Raw genomic sequence first — 19,554 nt, forward strand, 5'->3', positions numbered from 1 at the left:
AGGGCACTGCTTGTATGACAGCAGTCTGTGGTGTAATGTTTTACTGTTCAAGTAGATGTGTTTTGTTTTTTTCAGTAAAAAAGTTGTGAGGGTTGACTTTGATACGATGAATGTCAGTGGAGGAAACATCAGCAGTGTTCAGCGACTGACGACAAGCTCGTCGAAGAACTCTCCTCTGAATATTCAGGAGTGGACGACTATTTGGCACTGGTACTGGCAGGATGAAAATGGAATTTGGAAAGAATATGGAGACCCAGTAAGTGAGATTTCTTGTAAAACTAACTGCAAAAAAAACAGAAGAAAAAAGAATGAAAAACATGTCTGGGCCGGTATTTATAAAGATTCTTAGAATTTTTAAAGAAAATTCTCAAAAAATTCTTAACATGTTAAAAATACTCTGAGTGTAAAAAACATTCTTAAAATTATTTTTAAAATTCATCTGAGACAAACTTTTAGTTTAGTCTAAGTATAACACTAAGAAAATTCTCAGATGGAATTCCTTTCGTTGTTAGGGGATATTCCCGTTTATATTTAATATCACATGTCAAAACAAGTAGACGAACCGTCAAACGTCAACGAGTAGAGCTGCAAGAGCGGAAGCAAGCAAACTGAAGCGTAAACCGAACTGGACTGAAGATGAAACATTGAGTCTTGTTCGTTTGGTGGACAAGAGAAAACATTCGTCTGCGTCGCCCTCCAATCCCTATTATGGAAGCCATTTTGTCCGAGATAAGAATTCTTAACCCAACTTAAGGGTCCTTCATATGACTCCTAACTTTTTCTCAATTCTAAGAGCAATCTGAGAGCAATTCTTACATTTTAGAGAAATTCTTAGGGATTCTAAGAATTATTTTTAAATTCTTATATTTAAGAGTAATTCTTAGGAGTTCTGAGAATTTTCTTATATTTAAGAATTCTTAAGCATTTAAGAATCTTTATAAATACCGGCCCTGTTCTCAGTTTGGTACCATTGTTATGTTTTTTCCGACTGTGGACAACTAGAAGAATTTTTAAAGTATTAAATGAATTTTCTTTGTTAAAATGTCAGTATCTGTGTGTTATATCAGTGTGTTTCTGTTCGTCGTAATGTTTATTTCTTTGTTTGTTTGAGAGAAAGAGAAAGACAGTTAAAGTTTATTTCTGTTCGTCGTAATGTGTATTTCTTTGTTTGTTTGAGAGAAAGAGAAAGACAGTTAAAGTTTGTTTCTGTTCGTCGTAATGTTTATTTCTTTGTTTGTTTGAGAGAAAGAGAAAGACGGTTAAAGTTTGCTTTGTTTAACACCACCACTAGAGCACATTGATTTATTAATCATTGGCTGTTGGATTTTAACCATTTGGTAATTGTGAAATATAATCTCAGAGAGGAAATGGGGGTGGGATTTAGAAAGTCAGTTGGAGTGCTCACCTAAGATGCTTGCGTCGAAGGATTGAACCATCACAGTGGATCCATTCAGTTGATTGGGTTTTTCTCGTTCCAACTGGTATGTGCTTTCCTGTCTGTGGGAAAATGCTTATAAAGGATCTCTTGCTGCTAGAGGAAAAATGTAACAGGTTTTCTCTGATGACTATGTGTCAGAATTACCAAATGTTGGACATCCAGTAGCCAATGATTAATTAATCAGTGTGCTCTAGTGGTGTCGTTAAACAAAACAAATTTTAACAGAGGAAATCCACTACATTTTTCCATTAGTAGCGAGGGATCTTTTACCCCACAGACACAATTCTACATACCACAGCATTTGATTTACGAGTCATGGTGAACTGGCTAAACTTAATTTTAAGTTAAAAATTAGTTTTTTAATGGAGACTGGGTTTTTTCTTTGTCTGTTGCTATCTGTCCCTGCCCTACCCTGTTTAAAATGAATGACTATGCCGTAAGTTAATAATGTTGTAAATAACCTGACTTTGACCTTATTGAAGGACCGACGGGGTCGGAGGTCAGAGCTCGACAGCGACATGGTGGAGGAGAGGTATCTAGAGAACCCAGATGGATCCATCAAGTTTGGAAATGGCCGACATCAGTACATTCTGTATTTTACTGACATGCAACAAATGAATAAAAAAACAAAAACAATGCGTGACGTTCGACGCAGACCTACATTCTTCCATCCTAAAGATACCAAAAAGAAGATAGAAGATATCAAAAAGAGGTAAATATAGATCAGATATTAGTATTGTTAGGTAAATATAGATCAGATATTAGTATTGTTATCATATAGAAGATATCAGAAAGAGGTAAATATCGATCAGATATTAGTATTGTTATCATATAGAAGATATCAGAAAGAGGTAAATATATATCAGATGTTAGTATTGTTCTCATGTAGAAGATATCAGAAAGAGGTAAATGTAGATCAGATATTAGTATTGTTATCATGTAGAAGATATCAGAAAGAGGTAAATGTAGATCAAATATTAATATTGTTATCATGTAGAAGATATCAGAAAGAAGTAAATGTAGATCAGATATTGATATTGTTCTCATGTAGAAGATATCAGAAAGAGGTAAATATAGATCAGATATTGGTATTGTTCTTAGATAGAAGATATCAAAAAGAGGTAAATTATAGATCAGATATTAGTATTGTTATCATGTAGAAGATATCAAAAAGAGGTAAATATAGATCAGATATTAGTATTGTTATATAGAAGATATTAAAAAGAAGTAAATATAGATAAGATATTAGTATTGTTATCATATAGAAGATATCAGAAAGAGGTAAATATAGATCAGATATTACTTAGTATTGTTATCATGTAGAAGATAACAAAAAGAGGTAAATTATAGATCAGATATTAGTATTGTTATCATATAGAAGATATCAGAAGAGGCAAATATAGATCAGATATTAGTGTTGTTTTCATGTAGAAGATATCAAAAAGAGGTACATTATAGATCAGATATTGGTATTGTTCTCAGGTAGAAGATATCAAAAAGAGGTAAATTATAGATAAGATTTTAGTATTGTTATGTAGAAGATATCAAAAAGAGGTAAATTATAGATCAGATATTAATAATGTTATCATGTAGAAGATATCAAAAAGAGTTAAATTATAGATCAGATATTAGTATTGTTATCATGTAGAAGATATCAAAAAGATTTAAATTATAGATCAGATATTAGTATTGTTATCATGTAGAAGATATAAAAAAGAGGTAAATTATAGATCCAGACCTGTCAACCCTCCCGGATTACGCGGGAGTCTCCCGGTATTTGATCAAATCTCCTTCTCTCCTGCGCAGGAGACAATTTCTCCTGTCCAGACGTTGCTGTTGTTGTTGTGGCCGTTGTTTTCCTCCTCTTCAGTGTCACCAAGTACCGATTAAACTACCAGCAGCAAGTATTTGGGGTTGGGTAGGGTAGGCTGGTATTCTTTTGTCCAGCTCCTTATTAGAGTACATGCTGGGCCATTAAATGGGGGCGGGTGCATTTTTATCATTAGTCAATGTACCCTGTGTACTGATGCGGTGTGCATGCTATCTGTGTGTGAACCCTATTTTGATGTTGAGGTTGTTCCTATTGTCCTAAGTCCTTATTCTAATGTACCAACGGTTTTTCAAGAGCCCCCACCCCCCCCCCCCCCACTCCCCCCCCCATCCTTGGATTATAATGAAATACAAGGATGGGGGGGGGGGAGTTATACTAGCCTAGCTATCTAATTTAAAGGGTTTTACCCTTATAGTGTGAGTATTGGTTAAAAAGCTTAGTGCTCTAGCATGTTTAATTTGTTTGCCAATAAATTCGTCATTATAGGCAGTGAGTCGACTAAGACAGTCAGTCAGACTGGTTGTCAACAATTGTATACATGTTCACCCGGGCGAGGCCACCCACTAAGGCAACAATATGTCAGCAATTGTATACATGTACTGAGTCTAATTTTGATTCCCGCCCCCTGAAGGTTATAATTATTACTAGTAAAATAATGATATCTAACTAAGGAACCTTACTTGGTTTTTATCTGGTTTTCGTGGGGTTGGATGTCTGGTTTCTTGTCTGTTTCTCCATCTGGGAACCTATGTGACTCACCTTATTTGGCTATAACAGACTTGTTTATTGGTGAGGGATACATTGTGCAAGTGCAAGGCATAATTCGTGCAGATTATAATAATGTACAGGTGATGGTTCTTGTCCGTGATTGGCTGTAATGGACCAATGAGGGTGCTGCAATAAAAAGGGTTGATAATTAATGGTGTCTTATCTTGTTAATTGCCTGGTGGTGTTGATTGGCAGGCGGTCCCTCCTCCCCCATTCCCCACCTTTCCTGTCCTGGATGGAGGGGTCAGCTGAGGCCGGCTCTTGTGCCCAAGGCAGGCGTGCGCTACAACAGCTTGCTCTGAATGTGCACGTAAAGCCCTATGACCTGACCTGCTAGTCTGTGTTCATAATGATGAGAGTAGCCATCTTTGGAAGTAGCTACGTTAAGCGACTAGGAGAGCATACCCGTGGCGACATGTGCGTCCCAGCTGAGTGTCGATTTTTTTGGGGTGGGTGGGTGGGGGATGCGAGCAAATCGTATACCCGAAGACATGATCCGGGCGATGATGAACTACAAGCCGTCTTTGGTAATAATTCATTTAGGCGGGAATGATATAGGGCCTGATACTGTCCCTAAGGAATTGGTTGAACGCTTGCTGGCGCTGTGTCAACGGTTGCTGTCGGGAGGCGTTGAACGGGTATGTCTGGTAGAGATTTGTCTGGTAGAGATTTTTAAGAAATCCCCCAGATGACCATAGCGCAGTTCAACACGCTTTGAAATGCAGTGAACCGTGGGTTGATGAAGTGAATAGGACGCAATCTGGTGCCGCTATCGACACAATATCCAGATGATTTTTTTGGCTGATGGGGTACATTTTAACATCAGTGGAGTGCGGAAGTATTTCTTCCGCATACATAATACTATCAGGCCGCGATAGTGATGAAACGGCCCTTTTAAGGGCCTCTACAAAACCTGGGAGTGTTATATACCAATTGCCAATCACGTGCTAGTGCATGAATTAATATTTACAAAATAAAGAACATTTTATGTATAATTAATATCATGATTAGTCATTCTACAATATTTTTTTTGATACCCCTCGCCGTTGGTCCCCCGGAGTGGAGTGCATGGTCACGGTCCAGTGCTTAGGGTCGCTCATCCATCCGGGGGACGTACAGGCGGGGGGTGTTATACTAATTGATTTAGCAAATTATATGATCTGCATAATCATTTCACCATTCTGCCCCCGGGTTGGAGTGCATAGTCGGGGTCGAGTGCGTAAGGTCGCCCCTCCGCCTAGGGGGTCACAGGTGAAACGAGTTAAACAGCATATTAATCAATTGGGTATCTTAGTTGTTGTTCGCTACCTTCCCACCGTTGATCCTTCGGGTAGGAGTGCATAGTCTGGTCGAGTGCTTAAGGTCGCTCCTCCATCCAAAGGATGTACAGGCAGGTGGTTTTGAACGTTTGCTAATTTGCATGATTTGAGCCCTTTTAATGGACTTTTAATAGGTAACTAAGTATAGACTAAGTAAATTAAGTACGTCAGGAGCCCACTAGTTGTGCTACGGTTTCCTATCCTACCTTCGATCAATCGGGTTGGGGGGTCCGCGTCGATTGAACGCTGGTGAGGCGGGTTGCACGTGGCGCTTAGAGTTTGGGTTTGGTGGACTGGACGAATTGATATACTGCTTTGAAAGTTTTGTGCTTATGGCGTTTGTCTGGGTTGAGTAGAAAGTTAGGGGTGATTATTTTGTTATGGTTGGCTTCGGTTATTGATTCTGTCATTAGTTTTCTATGACTGTGGTGTAGCGTGCAGTCCAGAAGATGGTGTTTCATATCCTCTCGAGTGCCACACGCACAGTCGGTATTTTTAGTAGTAAAAGAGCAGCTATTGAGTTGCATTGATTTACCTAGTTTAGTGATGATTTTATCCACATAAGTGTTCGAGTGTTTATCACTGTTATGGATCTCGGTTAGTGCGTGGGCTTCACTTCAGGCTCTTGGGCTGCACGGAATTGTCGCTTTCCAACATTGATTTAACTGACACTTTGGAAACTCCTTCATATTTTGTTTTACCACCCTGGTGTATTACACCACCTAAAATTGTGTTTGATCTGGCGCATCTGAAGAAAGATCGCACAGATGTTGTTATTTATAAACAGTTTTTCATGGAAATTCAAGACAAGTACCGTGATTACATTCCTGTGTATACAGATGGATCACGGGATGGAAATTCTGTGGCTTGTGCTGCAGTTTTTCCATCAGACACAATACTTTCCATGAGACTGCCTGACTCAGCATCGATTTTTAGTGCTGAAGTTTGGGCAGTCATTAAAGCCTTGGAAGAACTAAAGGATTCTAGTGCATCCAAATTTATTATTTTTACACTCACTTTCGTGTCTTCAAGCTTTACGAAATATGAAGCTGGACCAGCCCTTAATTGGGATGGTGATACGAAAGTGTGTCTTTTTATCTATTGCCAATACAGAACAAGCTTCATGCTATCAAGCCGGTCTTGGGAGAGTGGCAGTCCTCCAATAGACAGTGCAGGAAGGATGAGGTAGTCTTGTGCCGTGCCCGCATTGGTCATACCTATTTAACCCATTCATTTATTTTGAAGAAGGATCCTCCACCTCAGTGTGAGCACTGTCAGTGTACTCTGACAGTACGCCATATTTTGGTGAAGTGTACCCGTCTGAAAGCAAATCGAAAAGATATATTTGGACTACAGTGATGGAATGCTTTCGATTCCATCCAGAACTTATTTTACAATTTTTACGTGATACTGAAGTTTATTCAAAATTTTAATTATATATATCTTTGATATTTGTATTTTTACACAGTCCTTTACACTGTGTTTTTATTTAACTGTTGAATTTTTATATTGATGATGATCATCACATTGTTGTTGCATTTTACCATAGTTTGACACCCAATAGCCAATGTATTTTTCGTTCTGGGGTGTCGTTAAACATTCACTCATTCGAGTGTTTAGGTCTAATGGAGTCAACTATTGGTTTAATATTGTAGTGCCACGTATTGGGTGTTTGATCCCAGCTTGCCTGCCATTGATTAATGTAGTGTTTTCTTTCTTTTGACATGAGTTCTGTGATTCCTAAAGGTAGTGTTGTAATTTTGCTCGTGATTGATAGTGCAGTTTTGGCTCCATAGTCAGCTATTTCATTGCCAATTATACCTACGTGAGCTGGGACCCATTCAAATACTACTGTTTGGTTGAGTTGGTTTAGTTCATGGAGTATACTGTGTATAGCTGCAAGAATATCCGGTCTAGTGGATTTATTAGTTTGAAGTGATTGGATAGAGCTAAGACTGTCTGAGAAGATGACACTTTTTGAGTATTTTTTGTTTTGATCCAAATGAGAGCTTCTTTAATGGCTGTCAGTTCTGCTGTATAAACTGATAGGTTGTCTGACAGCCTGGAGTATTTAACTAGTTTAGGATGTTTGGATAGTTTTTCTTCAACTACGGCGAAGCCAACTTTACCGTTATCTGGTTTTTTTTTAGCCATCCGTGAAGATGTGGATGTGCTCAGGATAATTTTCATTTGCTGCGGCTTCGAACAGGATTTTCTTAAATGGTGGAAACGGAGTAGAATCTGTAGCTTTTTTAATTAGGTATGGAGTTTGACATTCGATTGGTTGATTGATATGGTATAGTGCCACTGGTGTATTATCAATTCCTACTTCTGTTTCTAACTTACTGGCTTTAGTGGCGAAAGAATCGTTAAGATGTTGATTAGTTTTAAATACTAGTCCTGGTTTTGTTATGATAGGAGTTAGTGAATGGATTTTTAGGTGGTAGTTAAGGTGTTGAAGATTACGGTGGTATTTTAGTGGCATAATGTTAAACTCGACTTCTAAGTTTTGGCTACTGGTGTTTGATGGTACTTTAGCTATGTTTCCAAGAGCTTGATTCTGAATAATATCTAGTTTCTGTAGTAGTTTTGGGGAGGCACAACTGTAGGCTTGGGCTCCATAGTCTATCCAGTAGAGTATACATGCTTTGTAAACCATAAGCATTGCCTCTGTTTGTTCTCCTCAGCTGGTACCTGAGATTGCTCTTAGTAAGTTTAGTTCTTTTTGAGCTTTTGACTCAAAATGTCATTAATATGTTCATTAAAGGTTAGTTTTGAGTCAAAGGTAACACTTAGAAATTTGAATTGTTTAACTCTTGGGATTAGTTTGTTATCTGATGTTAATTGATAATTATCTGGTTTATTGACTTTATTGAAAAGCATATAGACGGTTTTAGTTTCTGGTAGCTTAATGTCCCAGTCCAGCTGGGGGCCTATTTATTTAGTTTACTCATATCTGCTTGCATTAGGTGAAATAAATTAGAGGTTGTGTTGCCTGTGCGCCAGATGGCACAGTCATCGGCAAACAGTGCTGTATTTAAAGGAGTGGTTACTTTATTTTTACCTTTAGCATTAAGTGCTTTAGTTATGTCATTAATAAAAATGTTAAATAAGGTTGGTGAGAGGACCGAACCTTGTGGTATACCATTGATTATTTCGGTTCTATCCGAGTAGTAACCGTTAACTCTAACTGAGATTGATCTGTTATGGATAAAATTGTTAATAAAATTAAACATATTGCCTTTAATACCATTATTTTGTAGTTTGTTAAGTAGACCTTGGCGCCACACCATATCGAAGGCCTTTTCAGTGTCTATGAGTATTGCTAGTACTTTACGAGATTTATGAAAGGCGTCATTAATACTATGTTGAAGTCTAACTATTTGATCTATTGTTGATTGTTTGGATCTAAACCCACTCTGTACGTTAGTTATTAAATTGTTTTCTAATAGATAGTTATTAAGTCGTTTATTGATGATGGTTTCTAGAGTTTTGCACATGTGGGACGTGAGTGTTATCGGTCTGTAACTCCCTGGGAGGGAGTGATCCTTTCCCGCTTTAGGGAGACTAAAGCATTCTGCGTGTTTTCATGCAGTGGGCATGTGACCCTCCCTCCAGATTCGGTTAAAGAGCGATAACACTACCTCTAGGGCTACGTCCGGCATGTGCTTGAGTAATGTATAACATATTTGATCAGGCCTGGTGGCAGTACTCTTTTTAGCTTTAAGAGCTGTTTTTAATTCTATCAATGTTATTGGTTTGTTAAATTCCAAGTTATCAGTGTTAGGGTGTTTGACTGTTTTGGTATCATTTGTTGGTAAAGAGTTATCTTTCTTAAGTTTAAAAAAAAATAGTTTTGGGAAGTTTTCGTTATTACTATTTTTACTAAAAGTTTTACTAAGTAGGTCAGCGTTTTGCTTATTAGTAGTTGCTGTTTTATGTTTTTGAAGGACTGTGGAGATCGTGCGTTGCCCTTGTATAGCCTTAACTTTTTTCCACATTTCTCTAATAGATGTTCTATTGTTAATTTCACTGCAGAATTTATGCCAGCTGGCCTGTTTAGCATCTATAATAAGTTTTCCTACCTCGTTTTTTGCTATTTTGTATTTAGTGTGATATTCCTGTTTTCCTGTCTTTTTAAAGAGTTTATGCATCCTATTCCTGAAGCCACATTTAGATTTAATCTCATCTGTCCACCAACTAACTGGTCTATTTTTATTGAAAGGTTTAGTTTTAGGAATGTTTCTTTCTGCTATTTCTATTATTTTATTAGTAAGTTTGGAAGTGGCGTCGTCAATGTTTAGGCTATTTTCTATTTTAATTTTGCTACATTCGCTTGTAAAGCCAGCCCAGTTTGCTTTACTGAATCTAAATTTAGGTATGAATTTTTCTTCTTCTGCATATTTAGTGTTACATTTATAGCTGGTTAGAATTGGGAGGTGGTCACTGTTAAGAGCGTCTAATACCTCCCATTGGGCGTTTGCACCTATGTTGTTAGAGGTTATAGTAAGATCGATGGCCGATGTGCCCAGCAAGTGATCATGAAAGAAAGTGATACTGCCATCGTTGAGACATACTAGGTTGTGTGTGTTGATGAATTCTTCCAGTATGTCTCCCTGTGCGTCGGATTGCTGACCTCCCCACAGTGTGTTATGACTATTAAAATCGCCTACTAGAATTAGATTAGCATTTGGGTTTATAAGTTTATTATAGTCTCCTAAAGTTAGTTGTTTATGGGCTGCTCCCGGTGGGCTGTAAACATTGATGACGTCAATCGGCATTTTATCATTTAGTATATAAGTCCTAGGATGTCTAAGTTAGTGTTAATAGAATTATATTTTATTTCGATATGCGGTATAGTAGTTTTGATTAGTGTGGCTATTCCACCTCTAGTGCTATTTTCTCTATGTTTATAGTAAGTTGTGTATCCTGGGATTTTAAAGATTTTTTTTTTTTACTGGTGCCATTTCCTAGCCAAGTTTCTTGTAGGCAAATTATATCTGGCTTGATGTTGCTAGTGCTAATGAGTTGGATGAGTTCGGCACCATGTCCCAATGAATGGAGGCCTTTAGCGTTCCATTGGAGAACGCTAAGGCCCTTATTTCCTATGTTTGAGTTATTAGCAGGGGCGTATGGAGACTTGTCTCCCATGGCCCAGGCCCCATGTTTAGATTTTGAATTTTATTATTTTAGATTTAGTTTGTTGAACTAACGTTACTTTTAATTAGTGCCATGCCGGCGACTAGATTTTGGATAACTAGTTTTAGCTGGTTGGCTAAAGTTTTTAGTTTCTCAGCATAAGTACAGCCTGCTGTGACTGTTGCTGTTGCCTTAACCGGTGTAGGTTTTTGGTGATAGCTGGTTGAGATAGTCGATATTGGATTGTTAAGTTGGCGGAGCGCCTTCTGGTAGTGGTGGCACTACGTGTCGTGTGCCATGTGGCAGCTGAGGCAGTTAGGACACTGCAACGGCCTTGTGCATGGAGAGTTCCGGGAACTTCTTTCATGCTTTTGCCCGCACCTGTTGCAGGTGGGGAGTTCTCTGTGGTTGAGGCATTTAGCCGCACCATGTCCCCATTGCTGACAATGTTGTCACTTGCTCGGTTTTCTTTCAAAGTGAATGAGCTGGTGTGTCCTACCATTAACTTTGATAGTGGGTTTATCTGATTGTGGTTTGGTATATACCTGTACATAGCCGTTAGACCATGTAGTTGCCTCCTGGATGCCTAATTCCGGGTTGTTCTTTTGCAGTGTGCTTAAGGAAGTAGCCTCTGTTGGCAGTGGGTAGAGTTTCACTAACCACTTATTGTCAACAGTCAGACGGACAGCCGGTCGGGCGGAGAGCCCTGCCGGTCGTGTGTCAACTGTAGGTTCACTTTGAAGCTGTGGTTGGCTTCTTCGTTTCCCAGTTTTACTTGGGATTTACTTATAAAAGGGTCCCGGTGATTTGGGTGCTGGTCTTCTCACTACTTGGGTGCTCCTGTTGGTTTTTTATTGCTAACCCTAGCTTTTTTAGTGGGAGTTTCGTTGCCTTTTAAGAAGTCGCTAGCTCCTTCAGTTTGTTTAATTTCCGGGCGCCTGACTTTTCTTTTGTTATTTTTGTTCACTACAGGTCTGAAGGGAGTGATAGTGACGGGCGTGGTGTGTGTTACCACGGTAGCGACTTTAGATGGTGTTATGGTATCTCTGTTGGTCTTGCTAAGATGCCCCGAGTGGGCGTTGGCTACTTTGTTAGTTTCACTACTAGCTATGGTTGATTTATCGTTGGTCACGACGGACGCGGTGGCTCCTACGACGTCCAACTTGGGGATCCTTCACTTCGTTGTTTTTGTCAGGGAAATTATGTTTTCTACTGGGATGTATGTGGCCATTGGAACTGATTGAATGCTGGAATGCTTCTCGTTTCGACAGTCTGCACCACCAGCTTGGATTCTTTTTTAGCGAGATTCCATGCCTCCACGTCATTTCTCCGTCTGACTATGTTGACTTGTTTTTTTTCGTGACTCGTATGACGGCCATTCTGCAGTACGCCACGGTTGTTCGCGTTTAGTCTCTACATGTCCGAGCCTGTCCTAGCAGCACTGGAAGATTGACCGCCCCGCTCTAAGAAGAAATAGGAAGCTGGGTCGGCCCCTACTACTCTTTTCTAGACTTTACTTTGTTTTATTGTGATACCATCTCGTATCCTCCGGAGTCAGGCCCGTCCGCACCACTATACCAACTCGTGACGAGTGGACTATACCCTAGTCTGATTCTCTCTCTCGTTCAGACGGATCCGGCTTCTCAAGATCTGTATTTCAGCACAGCACTACACCTTCAACGTCTATTGACTGTCAATCTAGGGGTTTTCTTGACGGGATGCAACCCATCTCGTCCCTACAAGCTGTGCACCCTAACGGCCTTAACGAGGCCACTCACATGGACATATAGATCGGACTTTAAACTTTTAGACCTTCGTTCAAAAGTTTATGTCAAAATTACTTTCTTTTTTTAATATTATTAAATAGTCCGATATCCTCTCTTCTTTCTCTTATTTATTTTTGGACTGTCCTTGCTCCAAATTATATAAATATTCGTCCGAGCAGTCAATTCTTTTTATTTTCAGCTTGTAACTTTTTTCTTTTTTTTCTTAAATTCTATTAACTTTTTTACTAATTGTATTTTCAAAATTCTGCCCATTTTCAACTCTACACCTCCCCTCCCCCCCCCCCCCCCCCCCCCCATCCCGAGTCAGGCCACCGATCTTATCTAATTTCTTTTTGACCCCCCAATCTAACAATCTAATCTAGCAACCAAATTTAATGAGTAGAATTTTCTTTATTAATTATATTAATTAGATATGCGCATCAAAATTTTAAAGGCCCACTATTTAATTTTTGGATGTAAATTTCAAAATTTTCCGCTTAATTTTTTTCTCTCCTGGGACAAGCCCTCGGCTATCCAGAGACAGGCCCCGGGACGGACATGCTCGAAACTCTAGTGGTATATGAGCATGTAAAAATTATTCGCACTCGCACTCAGTAGAAGATATAAAAAAGACGTAAATATAGATCGATTGTTAGTATTGTTCTTACGTAGAAGATTTTAAAAATAGGTGTATCCAAATGTAGAAGATATTGAGAAGACATAAATTATTATCCAGGCTAAAGATTTTTTCAGCTATCTTAATACTACTATCATAAAACCATCAGTAGGCTACATGTATATATGACATCACTACGATACATGCTATAGCCTACAATGATTTTACAAAATATCAAAAGGGTTTATGACATGGATGACATGGAGTTACAGAATAGAGCTTGTTACTAAAATCGTTATTTTGTTTTTGAGACGGCCACAAGTTGCTGAATTAAATGTCTTGATTTGATCAGATTCAACTCATTCTGATAAATGTTTCTTTCAGAAGTAGTCAGGCTTCTGCTGACGTTTCGAAATCTTTCGTACCAAAAGAATGGAATGTGTCAGAAAAAGATGTCTATGGACATTACCAAAAAACAGTGGTATGTTTCAAGGGACATTCCTGAGTTTGCTGCATTGTAAGATGTTTCCGACTAATAAAATATTTCTACGATTAAACTTACATATTAAATATATTTTCTTGCTTAGAATATTAGTGTGTGTATATTTAATGTGTTTCTGGTCATCTTAATATTTGTAAGAAGCACAAACTAGATTTTGACTTCAAATAATTTCGTATGTATGAAAAAATATATTTGAAGAAATAAAATGAAATTTAACCTACTACAAATATTAGAATGATCAGACACACGTTTAATATACAGCCACTAATATTTTATGCAGAAAAATATATTTGATATGTAATTACAATCGTTAAAAAGTCTCTGTTAGTTAATGACATCTTAAAAATTGTACCAAACTCAGGAATGTCCCTTTAAGTGCAGTGAATAAGATATGCTCAACACTTTGCAAATATATTGTTTTAACGTCATCTCACCACATTATGACAATGGGTGCCAAGTTACAGGACTATGAGAATTAAAAACCGGTGTCAACCATTTATAGGTTACGCAAAAGCAAATTCGGGTAATATTGTGTTTTTGCATAACCCGTCATGACCATTAAAATAATATCTTCAATTTAATACACGAATGAAAAGCTTGACTTACACAACTGACACACGAACAAAACGGTAATTCTGGCAGTTTTCAAAAGTCTGAATTTAGCAGTCACTATGTTGTGATTTATTTTGTTCTTATATAATATGTTATTAAATATCAATATGCTTAATATATTAAATGTTCACAGTCGAAGCAATCTTTTCTCATTTTTCAGGGCTCAGCCTGTCCATTGCCAAATTAGCCAATTGCTAACTTTCCTACAAAACAGCTACAAAATTTAGTCTTTGATTAATGAAATTTCCTTTAAATTAACCATTTTTGAATAATTTGAAAGGAAATACTCTACATATTTAAAAATTGTCTGAAAGTAAATTTAATTAATTGTGAGTTCTGATTTTTTTTCTTCTTCTGTTGTTTTCTTCTTTAGGCAGAAATAAATATGCACCTGCAAAAAGTATTTCCTATCTGTTTTGTCAATGTTATCATTGTGTTCTGTAATTGTTCTATGTATGTAAAAATTGCAAGTATTAAACTATGAAAAGATATTAAAGGCTTTGCCTGATCAATCTCAGTGATGTTGAAATTTGTTATTTTTATTTGTAGATTGAGCAGAGTAGCCAAGAATTCAAGTTGATTGACAAACTTTTTCACACGACCATGCCTCAGGGGAGATCAATCAAGTCACTGGAGAGAATCGAGAATGGAGAATTGTGGAACAGTTTCTGTCTGTAAGTCCATGCTGTTTGTTTTGATCATACTGCATGTTTTTATTTAACTCTTATCCATCCAGCTTTACAATCAGAAAAACATCATCATGGTTCTCGCCTGATGCCATTCGGTCTAGCATCAATCCCTGTCAGTGGCCCATTGGGCTATTTGTCATTCCAGCTAGTTCAACATCACTAGTATATCAAAGGTTGTGGTATGTGCTATCCTGTCTGTGGGATAGTGCATATAAAAGATATAAAATGTAGTGGGTTTCCTCTCTAAACTGTATGTCAGAATTACCAAAGGTTTGAGATCCAATAAATCAATGTGCTTTAGCAGTGTCGTTGAACAAAACAAACTTTTATCATTGAGCCAAGTTTCCAACAGGAAATGTTTCATTTTAAATCTACAATGTAAAATTGTAAGAAAACCACTAATAACTATTTTAAAAGTGTGTAAGATTTTGGGGGACATCTTAGTGAGTCTAATTACTCTAATAAAATTTACAAAAGAACTTAATTAATATTTGTAAAATATTTTTTGAATTGTTTATGACACTTTCACCAAGTTTATTTTCACTTTCACTCAACGAGTAATGCAAACTGCAATTTTGAAAAAAGTTTTTATCATCGATTATTTTCGGTGAATATATCCTTTAAAAACCTTAAAAGGACATACCCTTGTTTTTAAACACTAAAGCACAATGTTTACTATTAATAGCCGTTTTTTATAACTGAAATCATACTTTACTTATATTTTATTGTTTAGATTATGCATTTCAGTACATTCGAAATGTTTTTGGTCATCCTGGTGTTTTTAATATTACAAAATGTATTTCTAAAAACGCACGTGCGTCTGAGAAGTAACAGTTACGGAGTCAAGTTTTAGTTGAGTTTTAGAGCATATTTCACCATTTCAAAGTCACAGACTCATGTTTCACTCAGTTGTAACTTTATCCAAATCTGTTCCAGGTTTGTAGATTAACTAAACGTAGTGTCAGTTTTCACAGATTGAAACTAGGGTCTGTCTCTTTAAATTTTCATTAAATAATAATGTCTGACTTATTTTAAAAGAAATATTTTAGAAATATCAAGAAAATCCAACCCATATGTACATTATGTCATCAATGACGTTTACACAAATTTAAACCGTTTATAATTTTCTTTCATTAAAAAAAATACACTGAATATGTTCGATCGTTATTCTACTATATTCTAGTATTCACAGAATCAAAATAGATAACTTCTGTGAATGTTGACATCTGTGTTTACCAAGACAAGTTGCGTCTTGACTACAGTCGATGATGGATTTTTACGTTAGTTTTGTACTTCTTGACTACAGTCGAGAATGGGAGGGAAAGATTTAACCTACAATACAATTTTAACAGGGGACAATATTTTTCACCAATAATATCAAACATTGGGTCAAAACACACTACCTGCTGAAAAAAAATAAATCTTTTTTTGACAGTATTTTATGGGGAAGCATGACTCTAACCCAATAGAAACTTACCTTCCCACATTCTAAACACCCCTGCCTAATTTTCTGGACATGTGTTTCTGACTTGCTGGGGTGTTGTTTAACATTAATTCATCATGTGCTTGTGACCAATGTCACTACTAAATGGGATATCTTGTTTTAGCATACTTCCAACTTGTCACCAGCTGAATGTTTTTTAGTGTGTGTGATTTTGTTGTTGTTGTAAAAACAATTTAATATTATTAATGAGGAAGTAATAATTTGTAAAAATATTTTATATGTGCATTATACTCAAGCCTTGAAATAAGTGGCCGGTCATGGACGTTGTCTGGTACACATATTGTATTGTTTTCAATTCAGCCATTGTCATTCACCACACAGGTTGATGTCACATGTGGTATTGTTTTTATACCTGAAGGTTCTTGGAATGGAATGGAACTGTTTTAGTGTGCCCATGTCCAACATAGGTTCAGACACGCCCACCCCGGGTCTAGCCTCTGGTTCTTGGAGATATCAGAATGATCACCGGGCTTAAAAACAAAATTGTATGTTTGGTATTAAATGACCATAGTACGAAGTGACCATAAACTATGTACAAAATGGATAGTATGAAATGATTGGTATATGGTCTATTAGTTGCAGCTCTGGTTCAGCATAGTAATCAGGAACGATATATGTAGTGTGTGTGTGTGTGTGTGGGGGGGGGGGGGGGGGCACAATCTCTAGTGAGGGGGGAACAAGCCACATTTTTATGACAGAAAAGAAATATGGGACTGATTACTCATATTGGCTTACATTTTGTAAAGGATGAATAAAAATGCTTTATACTGTTAAAACCGGCCTTGGTGGCGTCGTGGCAGGCCATCGGTTTACAGGCTGGTAGGTACTGAGTTGGGATCCCAGTCGAGGCATGGGATTTTTAATCCAGATACTGACTCCAAACCCTGAGTGAGTGCTCCGCAAGGCTCAATGGGTAGGTGTAAACCACTTGCACCGACCAGTGATCCATAACTGATTCAACAAAGGCCATGGTTTGTGCTATCCTGCCTGTGGGAGGCACAAATAAAAGTGGCGACAGCGGGTTTCCTCTCAAAATCTGTGTGGTCCTGAACCATATGTCTGATGCCATATAACCGTAAATAAAATGTGTTGAGTGCGTCGTTAAATACAACACTTCTTTCTTTATACTGTTAAACTTTTTTTCTTTTTCTTTTTTCTTTTTTTTTAAAAATCCTACTGCCCCCTTTCCTTTCTGTGATGGTGATACGAAAGTGTGTCTTTTTATCTATTGGAAATAAACATATTGTATTTTGTTGGATGCCCCGCCATGTTGGTATCAGGGGTAATGAAAAGGCAGATTCAGCTGCCAAGTCTGCTTTGGATTTGCCTCATGCCAGGGTTGGTGTACCTTATACTGATTATAAACATAGTATCAATCAATTTATCTTTTCGACTTGGCAACATGATTGGGATGGTGCGGTTGCAAGCAAGCTTCATGCTATCAAGCCTATCTTGGGAGAGTGGCAGTCCACCTATAGACAGTGCAGGAAGGATGAAATAGTCTTGTGTCGTGCTCGCATCGGTCATACTTACTCAACCCATTCATTTATTTTGAAGAAGGATCCTCCACCTCAGTGTGAGCACTGTCAATGTACTCTGGCAGTACGCCACATTTTGGTGGAGTGTGCTCATCTCAAAGAACCTCGAAAAGATATCTTTGGACAAACAAATGTGATGGAATCATTTCGTTTCCATCCAGAATTTGTAATACAATTTTTACACGATACTGACTTTTACTCTAAATTTTAATTTGATATATCTGTGATATTTGTATTTTTGCACAGTTCTTTACACTGTGTTTTAATTTAACTGTTAAATTTTTATATTGATGTTGATCATCACATTGTGTTTACATTTACCATAGTTTGACACCCAATAGCCGATGTATTTTTCGTGCTGGGGTGTCGTTAAACATTCATTCATTCATTCATTCATTCCTTTCTCTCCTTTGAATTCCATCTCATTTCTTCCCGATCTAGCAACTCTTCCTATCTTTCAACTTCTTTCGCTGTCCACCTCCACCTCCACGTCCTTGTCTATCCAACTGTGGCAGGTGCTTGTCTCTTGTGGCTATCTGTGCCACACACCTGCCATTCCCCATCAGTGTTTAGCAGTGGGCTTAGTCTGACCACTTCGGGGAGTGTTCAGTAGTTACTTCTGGCATTGTTAAGAGGCACTTGTAACCACCTACTATGCACCCCTGCCACCGGCGGTCTGTTACACTTATTTATTATCTTACAGAAAACGAGATCAGATGAAGAGAAAACTGGGGAAGGATGTTGATGAATGCCAGCTGTTCCACGGAACACACGTTGACAACATCGAGGCGATCTGTCGCCAAGGTTTTGACTTTCGGTTCTCCGGGAAAGCTGTAGGCACCTTACACGGAAAAGGAAGTTATTTTTCCACCGAAGCAGGTTACTCCGATTCTTACACTGTCAACTGTGGAAAGATGTTCATCGCTCTAACTTTGGTGGGTGACTTTTCAAAGGGTAACCAATCGTTTGTACGCCCACCACCAAAAATTGATTCTGAACCACATGGTGATTTGTTTGACAGCTGTGTTGACAACGTAGAAAATCCTAAAATCTTTGTAATCTTTGATGTGTACCAGGTGTATCCGCAGTATCTTATCACCTATGAGTAAGACTGTGTCTTCATACACTGTGCAAGATGACCCTGTTGGTAGAGTAAACTGATCGTAAGTTTAGAAGCTGGGGCCTAATTCACTAAACTCTCGTAACTTTTCGATATCGCAGTGCAATGCTTAAAAACTTGCAAAGAGGATGCTTTGTTGTCTAGCAGAGCCTAAGAGAGCTTTGTGAATCAGGCCCCAGAATTCTTAGTTTTACACTACACCAGGGAATAAAGATTAAATAAATTAGAGATTAGCTGTGAATCATTCATTCCAACAATATGTGATTGCAGTTTTTTTATTTAACACTAGAAGAAATGAACCACAGCAGGAGTTTCGATTTAAAAAAGATACATTCTTAAAATTCTATTTTTCTTTCACCATTGATAATTAGGAAATTAGTTAGGTGTTCTAAAAGGAACACATGTAAGTATCTAAAATATTTTAGATGGACGTTGTAATTATTTTAAAGACATTTGTACACATATGGTTCCGTTAATTTTGTTTTAAAACATTTAAGCCACGTGATGCACATATTCCATGGGCGTACATGGGGGGGGGGGGGGGGGGTCGATGGGTTCGACCGAACCCCCTCCCTGAAATCGCTTTTTTTATAATTTAATATATCTGACATTGATATCTGACATTATTATATTTACTCAACATAGAAATATATGCCCAATATCTCTGCAATCTATTTTGGAACCCCCCTTTTCAAAACTCAACATAGAAATA

General features: G+C 37.7%; 1 protein-coding gene across 1 annotated transcript; it reads left to right on the forward strand.

Annotated features, from left to right (window-relative positions):
- Nucleotides 1–103: 103 nt before the first annotated feature.
- On the forward strand, nt 104–19,329 carry LOC121378224 (protein mono-ADP-ribosyltransferase PARP12-like). Its single transcript, XM_041506301.1, has 5 exons — nt 104–256; nt 1,921–2,150; nt 13,262–13,358; nt 14,541–14,665; nt 18,426–19,329. The coding sequence occupies exons 1-5, from the start codon at nt 107–109 to the stop codon at nt 18,829–18,831; spliced, it is 1,008 nt and encodes a 335-aa protein (XP_041362235.1). The 5' UTR covers nt 104–106; the 3' UTR covers nt 18,832–19,329.
- Nucleotides 19,330–19,554: the final 225 nt, after the last annotated feature.

Source organism: Gigantopelta aegis, chromosome 8, assembly GCF_016097555.1.
Source record: "Gigantopelta aegis isolate Gae_Host chromosome 8, Gae_host_genome, whole genome shotgun sequence".
In the NCBI taxonomy this organism is placed as follows: domain Eukaryota; kingdom Metazoa; phylum Mollusca; class Gastropoda; order Neomphalida; family Peltospiridae; genus Gigantopelta; species Gigantopelta aegis.